The sequence below is a fragment of the Amborella trichopoda genome, chromosome 6 (genome assembly GCF_054954075.1).
Source record: "Amborella trichopoda isolate Santa Cruz 75 chromosome 6, AtrichopodaSantaCruz75HAP2 v2.0, whole genome shotgun sequence".
Classification (NCBI taxonomy): Eukaryota; Viridiplantae; Streptophyta; class Magnoliopsida; order Amborellales; family Amborellaceae; genus Amborella; species Amborella trichopoda.
In genome coordinates this window covers 23,921,755-23,941,914 of record NC_142341.1, presented here as the reverse complement: position 1 = coordinate 23,941,914, position 20,160 = coordinate 23,921,755, and the positions used below count along the sequence as shown (strand labels likewise).

The following is a 20,160-nucleotide window of genomic DNA, read 5'->3' as shown; positions in this document are numbered from 1 at the left end:
TGTGTGTCCCATCCCCGTCGACCACCTCTGATACTACCAGAGGGGAAGAGATGGGAGTTGCACTAAAGATCCTGTTATTCCCATCCCCGTCAACCACCTCTGTCACAGATAGAGGGTGAGAGATGGGATGTGCCGGTACTACGCTGTGTGTCCCAAACCACCTGAAAGCTGTGTACATTGTGGACCTGCACCAGGTGAGGAGTGAAAGAAAGATGGGGGGCCAAAAAGTTAGCAACAGATGAAAGTAGGGGAGGAGAATGATCCATGGAGTGGCCTACAACAAAGCCCAAAGGTGTGCTGACTAAAAGCACAGAAAGCCAAGTAGAGCTAAGGGAAGGAACAGGTTCCAGGGCGAAGGGAAAAAAGTGAATGGAAGACGGGAGTAGAGGGAGGGTAGGGGACAACGACTGCGAAGGAGGAGGCAAAACAAAAGTGGCCCTCAACTGCAGAGAAAGGGAAGAATCAGGGGGGGATGAGAGGGAAAAACCAATGGGGACCGACTGAAGGTCAAACCCATCAGAGGAATTCGGCAGCTGAAGAACTTTAACGGCAGAAAGAGGACAGAGAGAAGGAGGCTGGGACAGCTAAAGTGACGGCAAAGGCAGCGAGGGCGGACAGGACTCGGATAACTCTGACTGAAAAATGACGGGGTGGGACAGCTGAAGAGCCAGAAGAGGCTGCTGGAACGGCGTGGCGACAGGTGTCACAGGCGGAGCAACAGCTGTAAAGGCTAGTGAAGACACCTCATGGGAGATGGAAGGACGAAGAACAGAGGGAAGAGAGGACGGAGGCACATGAAGAGGAGGCTGCACACGCTGCCCGAGACATGAGCTCGCGGGCGTTGTGGGGTAGGTGGCAGTAAAAGAGGAGGGAGGGGAAGCATGCCGAGAATAAAAAGATGGGGATGGGCTGGGTTCCCCAGAAAGGCCCGAGTGAATAGGAGAGGGTGAGGGGTCGACCCAGACCTCTTTATCGAGCCACTGTTCAAAAGGGGTAAACTCGTAGAAGGAGGCTCCTTACAAGGTACAACAGTACAGTTCAAGAAAGGGTTAGAAGGACCAGAGGGAAAGAAACGTGCCTGCTAGCGCAACATTGTCTCATCATTTCGAGACCGGGCCTGACCGATACCCGGGCCGGGTCAAGCGAAATCCGGCATCGCTGCTTGTGGTGCCGTTTTTTCCTAGAAACCTCAATTCAAGGCTAGGAGGAATTTTCCGGTGCAGGCTCTGGGGCCGGAGGAGGCCAAAAGTGAACAGAGGGACGGGAAGCCTGCTCCCACGAGATGTTGATCGGGTAAAAAAGATCTTCGACCTCAAGCCAAACAAAGGAAGGGATACGATTAGGGTCAAGGACATCCAGAAGCAGACGAATGGACCCCAAAGGGAGGGTTTCAAGGGAAATCCAATGGATGGAGATAACAGTGCCGCAAGCGGTAGCGACTGTCCTGAAGGTCGCGGGAGACCAGGTGTGAAGGGGAATATTACCAAGAGTGATCCAGGCTCTTTGTTTCTTGAAAGAGCCCTCTTTATGCAACTACAGCCGAAGGGAACAGAAAGCCCCTTTGAAGGAAAGATGAGTTCCTTCCTGAAGAGCGTGCTGGGCTGCAGCCTGAGAAGGGAAGGAGAAAAGGTAGTCTCCAGAGAGGAGATGTCTACAAGTTAAATTGGGATCCTTGAAAGAGATTTTTGCCCAACTTTCAATGCCACAGCTGTCATCCCTTGCGAGTAGGAAACTACCTATCAACAATGCCTGAAGCTTCTTCCTGTTCGCCAACACTTCATCCGGAATGGAAGGAGCTACAAAGGGTAGAAATGGAGAAAGCTCGAACGGAGGGGGAACAAAAGGGACGGCTAGGTCAAGGGGGATGAAGAAGGATCCCGAAGAGGCCCATGCCTACCAGCCGAGCTGCAGTGAGGAATAGCAGTGACTTGAGCAAAAGATGGAGGTTGACCTGAAAGAACAGAAGGCTGAGGCTTAGCAGAGAGAGAGGAAGAAGTAGAAAGAGTCACAGGTCGAGAAGTTCTATGATGAATATGGGTTGAAGGGTATAGATTGTAGATGTCATTCCAAGACATACATCACCTCCATAATTTTTTCTATGCATTAACCTATTTTTTTTAGATTTTTTATACATTTAGTGACAAAGCACAAAGCACCCGACTCTGGGCCGCATCGCCGCATTGCCCCCCCCCCCCCCCCACCGCTTTTGATCGCAACCCGTATTTTAAAACACTGTGGGGAGGAGTGAAGGTCCCCTCCCAGTTAGGATTATATTGATTAGAATGCCCTACAATTGATGTAATAAGCCAGGGCTCGGAGGATCTAAGCAAGAATAATAGAACCGAGTATTTAAAAGAGTATTATCCCTATATGGATTGGTTGGCTCATACGACATGAGCCCATATCCAAGCACGAGACTGTTCCATGGCATGTGCACCCACAGTCGCATGGGGAAGCCCCTCTTCTATAGTATTATCCGACTTAGAAGAGCTAGTGCACATGTGCTTTGATAGGACCCCTGTATTTGAGTAGGAATATGTCCCACAGGGATGCACCAGTAAACCATTGAACCCCCGGTGACAAGAAGCTCTGGCTCAGTGACTTTGATGTGACCAATTATATGTCATTGCCATAGACTGTAGAGTATAAGTCCGTTGGGTCGACTTGAGACACCGGTGGAACGTCATTCGGCTTACCCAATGGAAGACTCCAACTAGTGTTATAAGTTCAGAGATCTCATTTATCTTTCGTCCAAACTAATCATAAATTGATAAGAAAAGATTTTGTTGATGAGAAAATATGTAATAATGTTGAAAAACGATTTGGAGAAATTTTGGGATTTTTGGAGAATTTTTCAAAACACTTAAAAATTGTGTTATTGAAATTGTTTTGCCAAAATGACAATCGAGGACAAGCCATGGGGAAGCCACGTGGGTCCCAAGGGGCCATTGGGATGCCACGTGGCACCCCCACACCGCCTTGGGTGCTAACATCATGATGACATCATGTCATGCATGGGGGGCATTGATGTCTTTTGTTATTTAGGTATATTATGTTTATTTAAAACATGATGTTTTATAATGTTGTGATTTAAGTGAGTTATTTTGTCACATGGTGTTTTGTTTACACATGTGGTTTATTTGACCTGTGAAGTTATGGAATTTGAGAATTAATTATCCACGTATGATTATGTGGCATGTTGGTATATCTTATGTGACACCACCTTATTGGCTTGACCTATATGAAACTTTAGAGTTGTTGAAATCCTATTGGTGGTGCCATAAAATATTTTATTCACATGTATGGATGCATGTCCTTTTCTTTTATTGACTCTCACAAATTATTAAAAAACCATGGGAATAAGTGTAAACATGAATTTGGACTTAATGGAAAACAATACATGGAGCTAAGGGCTTTAAAGTAAAATGACTATAAACCTAGGTTTTAAGGAGTGAAGGATATCAAAAACTCATCCATTGATCTTGGTGATAAGATATGTATGAGTGGCTTGGATAAAAGCCTCTCATGTACCATTGATCTAAGGCATCAAGGATCAAGATCAAATCCTCCTTTATGATCTAACTATAAAAGTAAATTATGAAATCAATTATAACCCTAACTTGTGTACTCACTCCAAATAGAGAGAGAGCCCCCTTGATAGAAAGGTGGCCATCCTTGAGACTATCTTCTTCCTTGAGCTTTCATTTGAAACCCTACTATGGAATAAATCCCTCATTTGTGTGATCAAACCCATACTATTGCTTCACTAAGCTATTGATTTTTCTTCTTATATTTTAATTCCTATCTCATTTCCATTATTAAAGCTTGCTATAATTTTTAATTTACGGTAACTTTTTTCATTTTTGGTCATAACAACTTGATAGTTGATGAGTCCCAAAGCAAAAGTATAGTCCATACACATGGTATGTATAGACTAGCTTGCTTACTACATGACTTGAGTAGTTTTACTTTGATTTTCTTGATCTTATTTTTCTGAAATTTTTACTGAGAATATACAGCTGAGGTGTATATCATTATATTTGAGAATATAAAAAATAGCCCCTTGAGTTCCTGTTTGAATGTTGCAAAGTTCGTGTGGTCCCTTATGGACCACATGGTGTAGTTTCATCATAACTTCCTTACTTTGTGTAGTGTCTCTGTCAAACTTTGAACGGCTATTTTGATACATGTCTCTATCATGATTTGATCCCTATTAAGTGAATAAAAGCGATCATTCGCTTCCCATTGGATTAATCTCATTGAGTTATTATTATCACCCGTGCCATAGATAATGAGATAAAATTAACTTCTCAAAAGGCCATTTCGTAGCCCAAGCACAAGGGGTTCGAACCATAGCTTCCCCCATGTATTGTTTGCATGTTAATTTGATGTATTTACAATTATAAAGTGATTCATGATTGGTTAAATTGAGTATGTTATATGAATATTGAGATTGTTATTTAATCTTGCGGTATAAGCTTTAATGTTATACTTTATTACTTATGTGAATTGAAATTTCATTAGATTATTATGAGCAAGTATATGATGTATGTGAGACATTGTGATATACGATGAGGATGAAGAATGAAGATAGAATTATGATATAATTTTGATATAATGAGGAATCGCAAGTACAAGTCATGTAATATGTTTTAGAGACGTACATTGTAAGTATTTGGATATTGTATTGAGTTTAGTTGTATTTTTATTAAGGGATTTGTAAGGGGTCTTATTAGGATTGACTTTTTATTATGCAAATGTGTATAAACCATGTTTGTAAGCTGGAATATATGTATTATGATTTTGTATTGAGATATTCATGCATTTAAACCATTAAGTTTTAATAAGTTTTAATACAATGAAATTTTTTTAAAAGATTGCATTTCTAGCCCATTGGTCTTATACCAAGAACAGAGACAAGGTACGCGTTGTTTCATATTCCGTACTTTTGTTGCTTCTAAGGCTTTCTTATGTAATTTTCAGTTCCACATGAGAAATGTAATTTTCCTTTAATGGCATGTAAGTGAAATGTCTTGGCTATTTCATTGAGTCATAGCCAATCAAAACTCATGTGAGTCTAAGGCATTATCAACGCCCTACAGTCCAAGCTGGATCAAACTCCCACTGGAGTCAATAATTTATTATATATTTTTAGTACATGCTCTCATAAGGCCTATAAATGGCCACAAAAATCCAACATGAAATCAAAGGATCATACTCCCCAGTATTATAAACCTAGCTCTCATCTAATTGAGTATCTCGATCCCTAATACACATGGATTGTGTTCCTTAAGTTCAAGGTTGTATGGAAATCGATTCCCAAAATAGAGATCTCGAGTAGCCTTGATCTGTCGATCTCGCCCCTAATCATGAAATTACTCCCGATCCTGTCCATCCCCAAGAACTATGGCTATAATATTATTTTAATAAATTTTGTTTTAATCACTTGGAGATGGCTTCCATTCCATCTTCCTTTGTGATACTGATTCCTCAACCACATAATGTATGGTCCCAATTCATACTATGGCCTAGAAATTTTCAATAACAACAGTATACTCCACACCATTCATCCATCTCGCTATCTACCCATGCCATCACCAATAAAAGCCCTAAACCCTAGCAATTCATGCATGCCACCCTTCTTCCATCTTCTCCAAAACCACAGCCCTATATGCAATAAGCTGTAACCAAACCATACTCATCCCCTCCTACAACCCTAGTTTTCGCTAAAACTTATCCACAACAAATCCATCCCATCTTAACCACAAGTTCCATCATACCCATGCATAACCCCAACTCTAACCCTCATTTTTCCCAAGCCCTCATCACTGAAACTACAACTCACTCATGTGGAGCTATCCAAACAGTCCCATATCAGTTTTGATGAAGACACTATCGACACAAGTCCATCAGCCCATGTTAAACATTTTCTGTAACCTTTGAACCATAACCTTCATTTCATAAACTCTAGTCACTGAAACCTGAAGCCAACTTGTAAGGTGTCACTCATGGTCCTCCATCACTATGAAGCATTAGATATAATGCCTAAGCAAGTAGTAGGTGCCTAGGTCAATCTAGGCAATTCCGCTCCATAAAGATCAAATCTGGAGAGAAGAATAGATCACATACATATCAAAATAAAAGATTCATCGGTTGTATATAACCATACAAATATTTATTAGAAATCCACCAAAAGGAGCCAATAAATGATTTTTGCACAGCAAAGTAATTCCCAAACCAGGCATTACATTTAATTTCTCTTGCTTAGACAGCTCCCAAATCATGTTTCAGGCGATAAAAAAGCATAGTCAACGGTTACAGGTTCTATTTATCATAAGCTTCAATCGTACTACAAGATGCAGCATATGACAAAAAGAAATGTTTTAAGACACATAGTAACCAAGGTGAAATAAGAGGTTCCGAACTCATATTTTAAACTCAGTGTCATTTGGCATCTTCAGGCCCCATGGACGCCAAACTGCTTAGGGCCATCTCGCAAGTTAGACTATTATGCATAAGCATTTATGGTTACAAATTGAATGCTTTAGCTTCGGCAATAACTTATTCTAGCTTTATCAGCCAATCTGTTAAGGGGATGCCCCAATAACTGCAAGAATTTCTAGATAGTTTTGGTTTAATATAACTTGTGAACCGACATAAAAGTTTAAAATCAGGTACGAAAGGAAAGTAAAAAGAGGCCTGAAGCAAAGAATCTAAACAACAAATTATGTCAAGTCCATTTAGGACAACGATCAGTATGTTAAATCTCCTAAAAAGTCTGTCGTAACATATTGTTTCAGAAAGCTACAATGATCAAGTTGATCAAATTAGAGATACATTTCATATATGATCAAAGTTAAAGTACTTTGTAGGGTAATATTTTGCTGAACAATGTACATTGAAGAGAACTTGCTCTCATGACAATCAAAGATACCTTGTTCTGATAATACAGAAAAATCAAATAATATCTCCAAGCATAGCTTAGACAACATTTCTATACTTTTTCTGAGCTGTCATAACTTAACAAAGTTAATATGCTGTTCCATAAAAATGAATAAATGGATTTGCTTCATTTCATGCACTTTCTTTGCTATATCTGCATTGCATAGACCACGTAAATTAATTCAAGCAATTTGATTGAGATGATATTTCAAAATATGCCTTTTTGCCCATGCTTCTCAAGACGAGCCAGCCAGTACGGCCACAATATTGTAACTATGTTACTCATATGTATATTTTCAATAAAATATGTTGATGCACGCTAATGCTTCCCAAAGAAAACATAACCATAAATATCATCTTGAAAAGGATACAAGAGCATATTCTCACAAACCTAATCAAGCACTGATATATGAGCACGAAGAGGCCCATTACATACCTGAAAACGAGGATCGAGAACAAAATCACCATTCCCTGTTGGTAGCATCCTAGGCCTGACTATCCTGTCAGAGGTTTTATTGCTGTACTTTTGACTAAGAACAGTAGTTCTGTTTCACAAAATTGTTGAATTAGCCGTTACAGTTATTGAGTTGCAACAAACAGTCAATACACCATAATGTCTCTCTGTAAAAGAAATACGCCATAGTACCTTCACTTGCTCAAAATGAATGCTTTTGAGCTTGGAAGTATTTCTTCTTTGTAAAAGAAACTCATATTTGTAGTTATCTTTCAACAATAATGGACACGTAACATAAAAAGTAGAGATACTGGCCATGAAATTCAGTAACAAAGAAACAAGGGGTTTTCATTGACGGCGAGGATAAATATGCCACCGAGTATAATGAATGGGATAATATTATCTTATATTATGAAAGCATGAGGATTTGAAGATGGGGAAATCGGAGACTATAACAGATAATCTACCAAGAAGTTAAGAAAAAAAAAAAACCTAGATAAGATGTTCAATGAAATGATCATTGAACATATACTTAAGATTCTAACATTCCATCCTACGTCATATACTGCACATAATTAGTTATGCCACACAAATATGCTAATGACAAATTTTGACAGAGACATCAGAAAGGTAATTTTAATTAGTTCTACAGGTCAAACAGACCATTCTAAACTTCATCCTAACCATAGCAAAAGGCAGCATTAATCTGCACTTTCACATCTTTGGCATGTGCAAGCCTTCAGGGATCCATAACTTTTCCTGAGATAGCCATCATCTACTATACACATTATCATAATCATTTTTCTGTGCATGCTTGCTAGGTTGTTCACCTACCATCAATGAAAAAATTTCTAATGTCTTTCTATTTTCACTTCCCATTTCCAATCTGCGTTCCTGACATGGCATAATCGTAAAGCTGGATTTCACAGAGAAATGAAAATCCCAATACATGTCAAATTTGCAGCAGCAGGTACGGAGGATCATGGTCACAAGAATATGATTACAGCATACAAATGACATTAGTAGCAGTTTTCAGGGAATCACAGTCATTTATATTTTAGGTCAAGAAATACAAGAACAAGAAGACAGGTCGAGTGCTCTCAAGCATATTTTCCAAACATTTAAAAACCACAGATCTGCAAAGAATGCACAGAAGCATTTCTAAATAAGTAGCTTTCTTAATACGATGGAAACATTGTCCAACGAGGCAACAATAATTTTCTCGCTGTACATATACCATGGTTAGGATACAAGAATCAACAGATAAATCTGGAGAGCATAACAAATTCATGATGAGCTATTTTAAAATTAAACATTTTGACACAGGTCTAGTGCTTGTATTTATAGTAAATATCAATTAAGAGCTAACTCCATCCTCTGAAAATCAATTGGTGATATTGATGAACCTTCAGATATTGATACATGCAATAAGTCTTAAATTGGTAAGTTCATACTTTTTCATCACAATACAACGACCAAAACCACGATCTAGTGAAGCTTTATTCATGACAATTGCATCTTCAATGTCATAGCCACTGTAGCTCATCACAGCAACCGTTGCATTCTGCCCTGCCCCAAGCTTGTCATAGTGGATCTGAAAAAAAAAAAAAAAAAAGTGACTGAAGAGTCTTAGCAACTATAGAATGATGTCAGAAACCATTACATAAACATGAATTCCTAGCTTCATCACCAGCTCAATTGTTTTTGTCGACAGAAGTGGTCGCTGAGGATAAACCAAGAGGTACAGTAAGGTGTCGACCCGAGATAGCTGCAACAAATTGTACATGTAAGAAATCTCCTAGATGCCGAAGAATAAAACACAATTCACTGACCACAGTTAATGCCACAATGTTGTCACATTTAATGCCCACAAACACTATAACATTACTCAAGCAAAATGGAGACCAACAACCAGAGGTAATAAGCTGGTCCTTTATTATGGAATGCTTAAAAATGAACAAGAACTGACAAATATTTCTTTTCAGCTTCCAAGAGAAGAGTATCTGAACAACAAATAAGCAATAGTATTGAACTGCCAAACCAGTTAACAATAGGGAATTGGTTTATGACCACCCCTTTCATCCCCTTTAACCAACAAATATATAGAGCAGGAAGTAAATGGCTGGCACAGCTAGTACCCACATTACGAAAACCACTGATCCATGTGTCTAGCTACAACACAATACGGAAATTTCTTGTAGAAAAGAGTATAAACAATAAATATCTGACACTCAAGCATAATTAATCACCAAAACCTGCATAAGAAAAACGGAAAACAGGCATATGCAATAGACAGGTTAGGAAACACAGAAGTATCTATTAAAAGATAATGTTGTTTGTGTATTTGTATATTTTTGTCATTTTTAAATATTTTAGGGTATATATTTTCATTGAGGGTATTTTTAATCCCTTATAAATCCTAAATAAACATTATAAATAAAGATATTAGTGGAGCATGGGCGACTGAATCTCGTGTCACTCACTCACTTTTTTTTATAAGCGTTAACTTTTGTATTGCTTTAGAGAGAGGGAGTACAATTTGGGTTAATCCGAGAGTACCCTCTAGACGGGACTCTCGGTTAAAAAGATTAGGTCAACAGACCCTGTACAAAAAATGGGACTATAAGGTAGTCCCTTTACAAGTTTACAGTGAGTTCACAAAAATTGGCCCCTTACAAAGTTTGCAATGAGTTTACAAAAATGGGCTAAAAAAATTGCCCGTACATAGTAAGTTATTCTTCTAGGTGTTTCCTCTACAGTCCAGAGCAAAAAGGAACCGGGCCTGGTCATCGTCTTGGGTCCTAGCCCTGTCCTTTGCCAGGAGGTCGGCGAACTCGTTTGATGTCCTCGAGGAAGCCATATCCCTGCAGGTATATACAATCTCATCATAAATCGGTGCCAAATGCCATGGGGGTCTAGATCTCCCGGTTGCCCAAGTAATGATGTTTTAAGCATCACACTCCACTATTAGGTGTTGCCCCCAAGATCGATCGAAAGCTTTGCAAGCCTTTGAGAATGGCCATTGATTCGGCAAACTGGAAATCTTGGAGGCCAAGACATTCGGAGTAGGTGAAGAGGATATTACATTGGTGATCTCTAAAGACACCACCTGCTCCTACTTGTCCGGGGTTCCCCAAAGAGCAACCGTCGAAGTTTAGCTTGATGGCTCCATCAGGAGGTGGCTTCCAAATGATTGATCTTTTCTCCTTCCTTGATCGGTGAACAAGAATATTCTTCCATTGACTTAGGAAGGAATTCGTAGGAATACCCTTGAAAAAGTGTTATTTAGACGCCCAGAAGGTTACTGAGGACATAACCTTGTGAAAGAGGGTTGGGACCAGGCAGAACTGTCCTTGGAAAATTCTGGCCTTTTTTTCTGTCCAGATCAACCAAATGGTTGCTGCCACCGCTGCCTTCCATAGGATTTTACCGACCTGCGGCCATTGAGAAGAGAAATCGACAGCTATTAGGTCTCTAACAGTCGGTGGTGTTACCCAGTGGACACCAAACAGTTGTAGCAAAAGGCTCTAGAGGTTGTGGACAAGATTACAGTGAATGAAAAGGTGAGGATTAGATTCCTCCTCGCACAAACAAATGATGCATCTGTTGGGGATTGGGATCCTCTTTTTTTTGTAGGTGGTCCACTGTAAATGCCTTTTGGGAACTCGCTATCCAATTGAATGTTTGCACCTTGGGAGGTGTTATAGTTGAACGATGAGGGATTAAGTGGGAAAGTGGGAGTTTGGATGAGTTTCTTGTAAAAAGAGGCCATTGAGAAGACCCTGATGGAGCGAGGGACCATACCAGCTGATCCCTTCCTTGTATAGGGAGGAAAGAATGGTGCACTAGTGCCGACAGGGAGAGAAAGTGGTTTGTTTCCTCCTCAAAGAGGTTTCTTCTGAAAGAGAGGTTCCACACTCTTCTACCTCCCTCCAGCACCATTTTGTCCTCTATTGTGGCTTCTCTGTTCGCTGTGATAGAGTAAAGGGATGAATAGAGGTCCCTCAGTGAAGCTTGATGTATTTTTTAAACAACGAGAGTGAGAAGATGAAAGATTTTCAAGCTCCAGATGCATTGGTCCAAGGTCTAATCTCTGGCACCCAAGTATTTTCAAGAATCTTATACTTACTTATAGTACTTGAGCCCAAAGAGATTCCGTTTGAGTGGCCAGACCCCACCGCCATTTCCTTAAAAGGGCCAAGTTGTGTTTTCTTAAGAGCCTAATACCCAACCCCCCTTGTAGTTTGGGTAAGCATACTTTATTCCAAGAAATTAAATGGAATTTGTTTTTCTTGGCCTGCCCTGACCAAAGAAAGTTCCTCATAAGTCGATCAAGCGATTAGCCACTGAAGTTGGTATTTGAAAAAGTGACATAAGGTACACTAGTGCATTGGCCAGGGTTGCTTTGATTAGAGTCGCTCTTCCGGATTGAGAGAGGTATCTCCCTTTCCACCCTGCTAATCGTCTATCAACCTTGTCAATCACATTGGACCAATGTATGTTTTTAGGTTTACCGAGCTCGAGGGCTAAACCCAGATAGGTTGTAGGAAGGTCCTCGACTTTGCACTTCCAATTTGGAATGAGTTCTCTTATTTGGGCACTAGCAATTGCTATACCCATCATTTTTTATTTTTCCATATTGACCTTGAAGCCTGTGGCAAATTGGAAACATTTTAGAAAGAGCCTCAAGTTATCCACTTCTTGGGCAAATGTGACATTAAGGAATACCAGAGTGTCGTCAGCATATTGCAGATGTGACATTGTAGGCCCACAGTGAGAGATTTTGGAACCTGTGAGGAGATCACCCTAGTAAACACGGGACAAGGACCAGCTAAAGACTTTAGCTGAGATGGCAAAGAGGAAAGGGGAGCAGGGGTCCCCTTGGCATAGTCCCTTCAAGGAAGGGAAGAATACTTTTGGGATACCGTTGATGAGTATAAAAAAATGTGGATAAGAGTAGTAGCCTCTCATACACTTCCACCAACGATCTCGAAACCCCATTCTTGCCATTGTCTCATCCAAAACAGGCCAATCAATGTGGTCGTACGCTTTTTCCCAATCGATCTTAAAGATAAAGCCAGCCTTTCTTGCCAAATGCCTGGAGTGGATACACTCGTGGCAATTAGTGCACTGTCCAAGATCTGCCAATCTTTAATGAAGGCTGACTGTGAAGATGAGATAGTTGAGGGAAGGGCATGTTGTAATCTTGATGCCACTATCTTAGCCAGGATTTTATAGGAGTTGAGCAAATTGATAAGATGAAACTCCTTTAGTTCCTCAGCCCCTTTTATCTTTGAGATCAAGGCTATGAACGTGGCATTAATGGCTTTTGGAGTATTCCCCGGTGGAAAAATTTTGTGAAGAAACTTATGAAGTCAGGGCGGAAAGTTTCCCAAAAGATTTTAAAGGGAGCAATGGGAAACCCATCAGAACCTAGAGCTTTATCTTTGGCTAGATCATCTAAGGTTTCAAGACTTCCTCTTCTAGGAAGGGACGCTTCGCCATTGAGCCTATTCTTCCAACAAAGTATGGAAGCCGAGGTCAGCCATGGCAAGTCTTGGACCCCGCAGAGCAGCATAAAGGTTCTGGAAAAAAGATAGAATGGGTCCTATTAGGAATTCCTATAAGGAAACTAATACTAAAATTCTTATTAGGAATTCCTACTCAGTGATATAATAAGATTTCCAGCAATCTTTGAACGATTAAATGGGTCCAATTCACTTTTATGCGCCCAACTCATAAAGGTTTTTCTAAGCGCAAGAAGTAAGATGAAAATTTTAACTAAGGATGACACAAAAGAGTCGGAAAAAGGGTATGACGAGTGGCTTAAGGAGAACTATCATATGGTTATGGAATAGCATGGAACCCATGTGAGAGTGATGTTATGTTCATGATATTGCTTAGGAAGTGTGGGAAGCTATAAAGGAAATGTATTCCTTTGATAAAACTATTTCTCAGATTTATCAAGTTTTCGAGGATATATGTCTTTTATGGCAAGGAGATAAAAGCCTTAATTATTATTATAGCTCTCTTCAATGCATGTGGGAAGCGTTGAATATTTATCAACTTCTAACTAATGAAATGGAACTTCTTAAAAAGCAAGGACCGGAAGTTAGAGTTGCAAAGCTCCTATCTGACATTAATACTGAGTATCATGCTGTTCAGGGGCAGATCTTGTCTAGTAGTGAACTTCCCTCTCTCAATAATGCATACTCTCGCCTTCAATGGGTAACTATATCTTCTTCTTCATCGGTTACTAGCTTGGTGATGGGTCTACATTAACCTCCTCCATGGGTAAGGTGATGCTAAGGCCGTGGTCATGAAAATAAATGGTGTGGTCAGGATTCACGAGGAGGTCATGGTATAGGTCGAGGCAGCAGGAAGCGCAACCATTGTGGGCAACCAAAGCACACTACTAAAAAGTGTCGGATAAGTTTGTTAAGCCTGTTTGGGCTAACCAACTGTCCTATGTTTTTGAAGTTGATAGTGTGCGCCTAGTTGGCTCCAACAATCAAGACCATACTCTACATTCCACTAGTGACTCAATGACGCTCTCATGAGAATATTGCAATAAGTTAATCAAAAACAGCCAATAGTCATCTACTCATCCCTCCTCCACCACTACTACTTTGGCTATATAGGTACTTCTGCATTCCTCGCATTGCTGAAGGCTTTTCCTTGGGTCATTAATCTAGAAGCATCTGATCATATGTCTGGTGAGTCCTCCATGTTCTTGTTTCTCAATAAACCAAATGTCACTACTACTGTCACTCTAGCTCATGGTTCTTTTTCTAGTGTATCCTGTAAAGGCGTGGTGCGTCCTACTTCTTCACTCTCATTATCTTCTATCCTTTATGTTTTAAAGTTTCCATTCAGTTTATTGTCAATCAAACAATTAACTGAGAACACGGTTTCTATGAGTCCATGTAGAAATGAGTCACCTCTTAAAAATCTATTTTTTAGATGGATTTTTGGACTTAATTTTTATGGACATGTAATCTCTAACATGGGGATCATGACTATAAAAATAAATAAATTTGCAAATTATAAATAATAATTTTATTAAAGAAACATTTGGACCGTTAGTTTCAATTGTTTTTAGATGGACTACCTATTTGTATCCATCTTTAAGATGGATGCTTCATACCTTGGGACAACATATTGTAGAAATGCGGTCCAGCCCCCATGAAACAATTTTCCATTAGCTAATAATAAAAATATGTCATATAATAGAGGTAACTCATGCTTTCCTATTAAATATGCACATGCCTAAAATGTTTGGGGAGATGCTATTTTGACAGCTTGTTACATGATAAATCATATGCCTTCCTTTGTTTTGGAAGGAAATTCACCTTATTGCTTTTTCCCCACGGACCCTTGTTTATTGTGCCCCTAGAGTTTTTGGATGTATTTGCTTTGTTAAGGTCTTAGGTATTAAAATAGATAAATTGGATCTTTGAGCTATTAAGTGCATATTTCGACCCATAAAGGCTATCATTGTCATCATCTTGGTTTAAAAAAGAACTTTGTGTGTGCTAATGTTCTCTTTTTTAAAAATATTCCATACTTTTCTAATGATAGTAAAATGTTAGAAATAAATTTAGGACAATCCACACAAGGCATGAATTCACAACTCATTACTTTTTCTACTTCTATTTTCATTCATATTCATTTCCCTATCAATAATTCATTATCTCAAGTGTCTCCTTCTCTAGAGCCTATCTCTCCGGCAATTACTAGTGTTCCACATTGGCAACCTCTTAAAGTGCATAGGAGAAGGAATTAAAAGAAGGGCCATCGCCACCAAGTCAAGCAGCCAACCAATCTTCATCTTTGTATGCAGATCCTCATCCTGTTCCTGAACCCACTCATGAAGTTCAAAGTATTGATCTTCAAATAGCACTTTGTAAAGGTCAACGATCATGACAAAGCATCCTATTGCTCATTTTGTTACATTTGAAAATTGTCTCCCTGTTATAAGAATTTTGCTTTAGCACTTTCTTTCATTTCCATACCTAAGTCCTATCAAGAAGCTACTTTAAATGATGGATGGAAGAAAGCCATGGATGAGGGAATTGTTGCGCTTGAGTCAATGGTACGTGAGAGCTCACTGATTTACCTGCAAGAAAGAGACTGGTTGGATATCATTGGGCATATACCATCAAATACAAGCCAAATGGATCTGTAGATAGATAAAAGGCTAAACTAGTGGAAATGGGATACACATTGACATTTGCTATTTGATTAATCTGCAACAGTATGTTCATACAAAAGATTTGGGGCAACCGACGTATTTTCTTGGGATTAAAGTAGCTCAATCACAATATGGTATTAGTCTATCCCAAAGGAAACATTTAACTGATTTACTAATAGAAACGGGGATGTTAAGGGCTAAACTGATTGATACACCGATAGATCCAAGTTCCAAACTATCAGCAGATCAAAAAGACTTACTAGAATATCCTAGTAGATATAGAAGATTTGTAGGTAAACTTATCTCCCTGACAATCACTAGACTAGATATAGCCTTTGTTTTGAGTGTAATAAGTCAGTGTCAGTTTATGCATTCTCCTAGAACACCACATTGGAAGCAATAAGAAGAATTTTGAGAGGCTTGAAGGGCGCCCCAGGTCGAGGACTCACCTGCAAGAAGAATGGCCAGTTTGACATTGAAGGTTATTCTGATTCCAATTGGGTAGGATCACTTTAAATAAATCTACTACGGGCTACTGCACCTTTGTTAAAGGAAACTTGGTGACTTGGAAAAGTAAGAAACAAAATGTGGTGGCTAAACCTAATGCAGAAGCTAAGTACGGAGCTAAGGCTCATACTACACATGAGTTAACACGGCTGAAAACATTGATTTAGAAAATGGGTATTTCAATTACTAAACCAATGAAGATGTTCTTTGACCATTAGACAGCCATTCATATTGCGAGGAATTTAGTTTTTCATTAAAGAATAAAACATATTGAAGTGGATTGTCACTTCATTTGCAAGAAAGTGACCAACAAGCAAATAACAACCTCATATGTGAAGTCATCATATCAATTGGCTCATATACTTACCAAAGCACTTAGTCATAACCAAACTCACTAGATGCATTCCAAGCTAGGCATGGTGACATATGTGCTCTAGCTTAAGGGGGAGTATTAAAGAATAACTTGTTTCGTGTATTGGTGTATTTCTGTCATTTTTATATACTTTAAGATACTTATTTTTATTGAAATTATTTCTTATTCTTGTAAAAACATTATAAATAAAGATATTACTGGGGCATGACGCGATTGAATCTCATATCACTCGCTCATCTCTTCTCTTTCATATTTTCTCTCTTCTCTCTTTCTTTTCCTCTTCTTTTCCCTTTCTCTCTAGTTGACAATTTCTGCTGTTCATGGTATTGTTTATGGCACTGTTCAGGACATTGTTCACAGTATCCATAAAGTGTAAAGTTCAAAAATTCAAACACCAAATGTCAACTATTCATCATAAAATTCATCTACGTATAAATGAAGGCAAGGAAAGGGTCTGGGGTCATGGTGGTAGCACCCCGACACCCTAGTCAAAACGTTGTGGTTTCCATTCCCACTAACACCACCCCACTAACACCTTCGAAAAACATATAAATGAAAGCTCATAAGTGATATGAGGAAACAAAACCAGAATGTAAACTAAAATAGAGATGCCAATTGTATGAATAATTGTTCAGATAAATTTACATTTACCAGGGATATTCTTCTAACTACCCACGTATCTATCTCTACATTACCTTAAGGTGTATATTCTCCATGCATGTATGAACAATATGCACGTCCCTGTCTAAGTCATTAATACCTTTAGGCATATAAGATATTAATCCCTCGTAATTAATTTGGGAATTAGCCTTCTCGCATAAAAATTATGAACCCCTACACTAAATGGCAATCCTTCGATCAGCATGCCATTCATTATGCAACAGTGTTGGAGCCAGATTTCAGCAAAATCACATATTTAAGTTCAATAGTGGTAAAAGGGGTACAGTTGTAATAAATAGATCCTCATTTACAAATGTTAGAGGTTAAACGTCATATCCGCAGGTATCAATGCAGTGAATGATCATGCCACCCCCTTGATAGAATATAAGAGAATAACATAAAGAACTATACATCTGTCATTCCTACATTTACATATCGCGAGATAATTTTTGCACCATAATTACTTCATGCACTATTCCTGATGTTGAGCACCTCTATGTAACTTAGAAGGTCTTCTAGCAGAACTTGAGAAATATCAAAGGCCAGGCGGCCCCAAAATTAAGTTCCAATTGTTCACAGAGCTTAAATTGGTTCACTCCCCGATTCTTAACATATCCAATCATTGATGAAAATATCAAGACTGGAAGATTAAAATTTACCCACCAACCATTTGCTTCATACTTTATCTGTGTTCTTAATTGACTTGCTAAAATGAGAATGGCTCAAATCTACACCTGTCTTCTAACCTAATTTCATCCAGATTTACATTATTTGACATTATCACGCAGAGCATTGACGAACAATCACCTAGAACCGTCAGGATGAGGAAATGTCTCAAGGTTAAAGCCATTATTCCCCACTTTCCAAGATTAAATTCCATCAATACTCTTGGTAAAAGGAAATTTTATCAACCCAAAGCAGAAATTTCATTTATTTAATTTGTTTCCTCCTGCAAATCAACTAACAATGTTTGACTTTCCTTATTCATATATTTTCTTATTGCATGAAGGCCCATAAAATTAGGAAACAAGGATCACTGAAAATTGTTCAGTGAAAACAAAGAAAATAAACAACTGCTTGCCTTTAAGGTAGATTCACTTGCTGAATTCTCTCCTACCACAAAAACATGTAAGTGCGAACAATGAAAACGACTAAGATTTCTTTAAGTACAAACCACATTTTTGGCCATACAAACAGGACGCCTTGGTGGATAAGAAGGATTCGGGACACTTAGCCCCCAATTGCAAACAAACAACCATCTGCATTTTGCAGCTTTCCTACCAAAAAATGTATTGGACTCACAAGTCCTATGACTAGGTGTCCAACAAAAAAGAGAGAGACTAGGCAATGTTTGTCCCTGAAGATGCAGGTTGAGCCTTAGATTGACTCAGACTGTGTCAAACAAGATAACAAAATCATATGCCATTGTGACTTGATGGGTACTAACCATTCTCACGGCAACTGCAAGCAATATGATCAGTGGGTACCATACAAGCAAAACATTGTCTTATTCACATGGTACCCATTTTTATGGTAAACTGTAAATTTACGAATTGAACTGATATGGTATCGTCATTAGATGGGTGCTGACCATACTTGTGATCACAAGCAAGAAGAATAAGATACCAACAAAAAAGCAAATCCTTTTGAACAATTTCATGCATATTCAGTGTTAGTTGAAAGCAAGCATACGTTCGGAGGCATTAAAAAGCTGAGGACAGAAAATAAGATGCCAATGATTAAAAAGAAAAACCCCACCAACAAAATAATAATGCCAATGAGTAAAAAGAAAACTCCATCAACAAAATAACATAGTTACAAAAATAAAGCAGATAAATAAGAATAATGTCAAGCCAACTTGCCTGATTATAAGCGATATTGCCCATTGCTTGCTTTCCCATTGCACACTGCAAAACGCAAAAGATACTTTTTAAGGGAATCAAGGGCTTAACTTATATAAATCTACAGTTGATAAAGAGAGTCCCAATCACAATATTAAATATCAAACCCAACCTGATAAGTATTTCGAGGAGACTGGTTATGATGAGGATAAGGAATTAATCCAGCACAAACGCCTAGTATGGTGAAGGGCTCGATTTCAATATGTGTGGTATTTGGTGTTGCCTCTCCCTCATACAATGCAATCTATTTACCAAAACAATACTAATAAATGGCATTCCTTATCTCATTGACAACCAATCAAGTTCATATTGAATAGACTTTTCAGGAGACAGGAAACAAACCAGAGCATTATTTTCTTCATTAACATCAAGATACTCAATAAGTCCCTCCCGCAAGAAATCGGCGAACACCCGAAATCCATCCTAGAAAAATGTGCCTTTTATCAAAAAGCTACAAATTAAATTAATAAATTACAATCCAACAATTTATTCGCAAAAATAAGCTCAATCCACCTGTAATTCCTTCATATGATATTCCTTTATCCTAGAGATGCCCTTGTCAGCAATGACAAGTGGACGACAAACGCGACCCCCATCTGAAGCAATATAAACACAGCGCTGGCAAATAGATTCTCGCATAATTAGAAACACAGTATAACAGGTGAAAGTCAGTAAGGAAATACTACAGACATCGAAGTTCGTCAAAATAAAATAAAAGTAAGGCTTTCACAAACTTTAATCAAAGTCGCCCAACTTCAATATATACCCATTGATAAAAATTGATGCAGATCAATACATGGTTGATTCAAAATTTTAATTTATTTTTAGATATGTAGTTAGATATTTTATCTTTTATTGGGGTTAATATTTCAGGAATTACTGCATAGAAGGGTTGAGGAATTAAAGGAGGGTGAGTTTGTATGAAGGCCAAAGAGTCCGTTTTTATCATTTTAGCAAGTCAATCTTTTCAATATGTTTGTTAATTTTATCAAATAAAAAATAAAAATATCTTTTCAGTAGGAAGGTCTATCCTTTCATTAGGAGTTACATTTTGTCTTTAAGTAATATTATCTTACATAGGAAGATAGGAGCATGTATTTTTTGTTTTTTTAGAAAGATTAAGTGCAAT

At 38.6% G+C, this 20,160-nt stretch overlaps 1 protein-coding gene across 23 annotated transcripts in view; it reads right to left on the bottom strand.

Annotated features, from left to right (window-relative positions):
* The window catches only part of NRPC2 (nuclear RNA polymerase C2), a 129,323-nt gene that overhangs the window by 36,860 nt on the left and 72,303 nt on the right, over window positions 1-20,160 (bottom strand). For all 23 annotated transcript variants that reach the window (XR_016058113.1, XR_002281942.2, XR_016058109.1 and 20 more), the window contains 7 exons: window positions 19,545-19,649; window positions 19,374-19,454; window positions 19,144-19,275; window positions 18,993-19,037; window positions 9,087-9,164; window positions 8,851-8,990; window positions 7,379-7,487 (listed from right to left, as the gene is read on the bottom strand). Coding sequence is in view for 17 of the 23 variants with exons in the window: in XM_088870297.1 (XP_088726423.1) it covers window positions 7,379-7,487; window positions 8,851-8,990; window positions 9,087-9,164; window positions 18,993-19,037; window positions 19,144-19,275; window positions 19,374-19,454; window positions 19,545-19,649 (690 nt within the window). In the remaining 6 variants the exon portion in view is untranslated. The remainder of the gene's footprint in view (window positions 1-7,378; window positions 7,488-8,850; window positions 8,991-9,086; window positions 9,165-18,992; window positions 19,038-19,143; window positions 19,276-19,373; window positions 19,455-19,544; window positions 19,650-20,160) is intronic.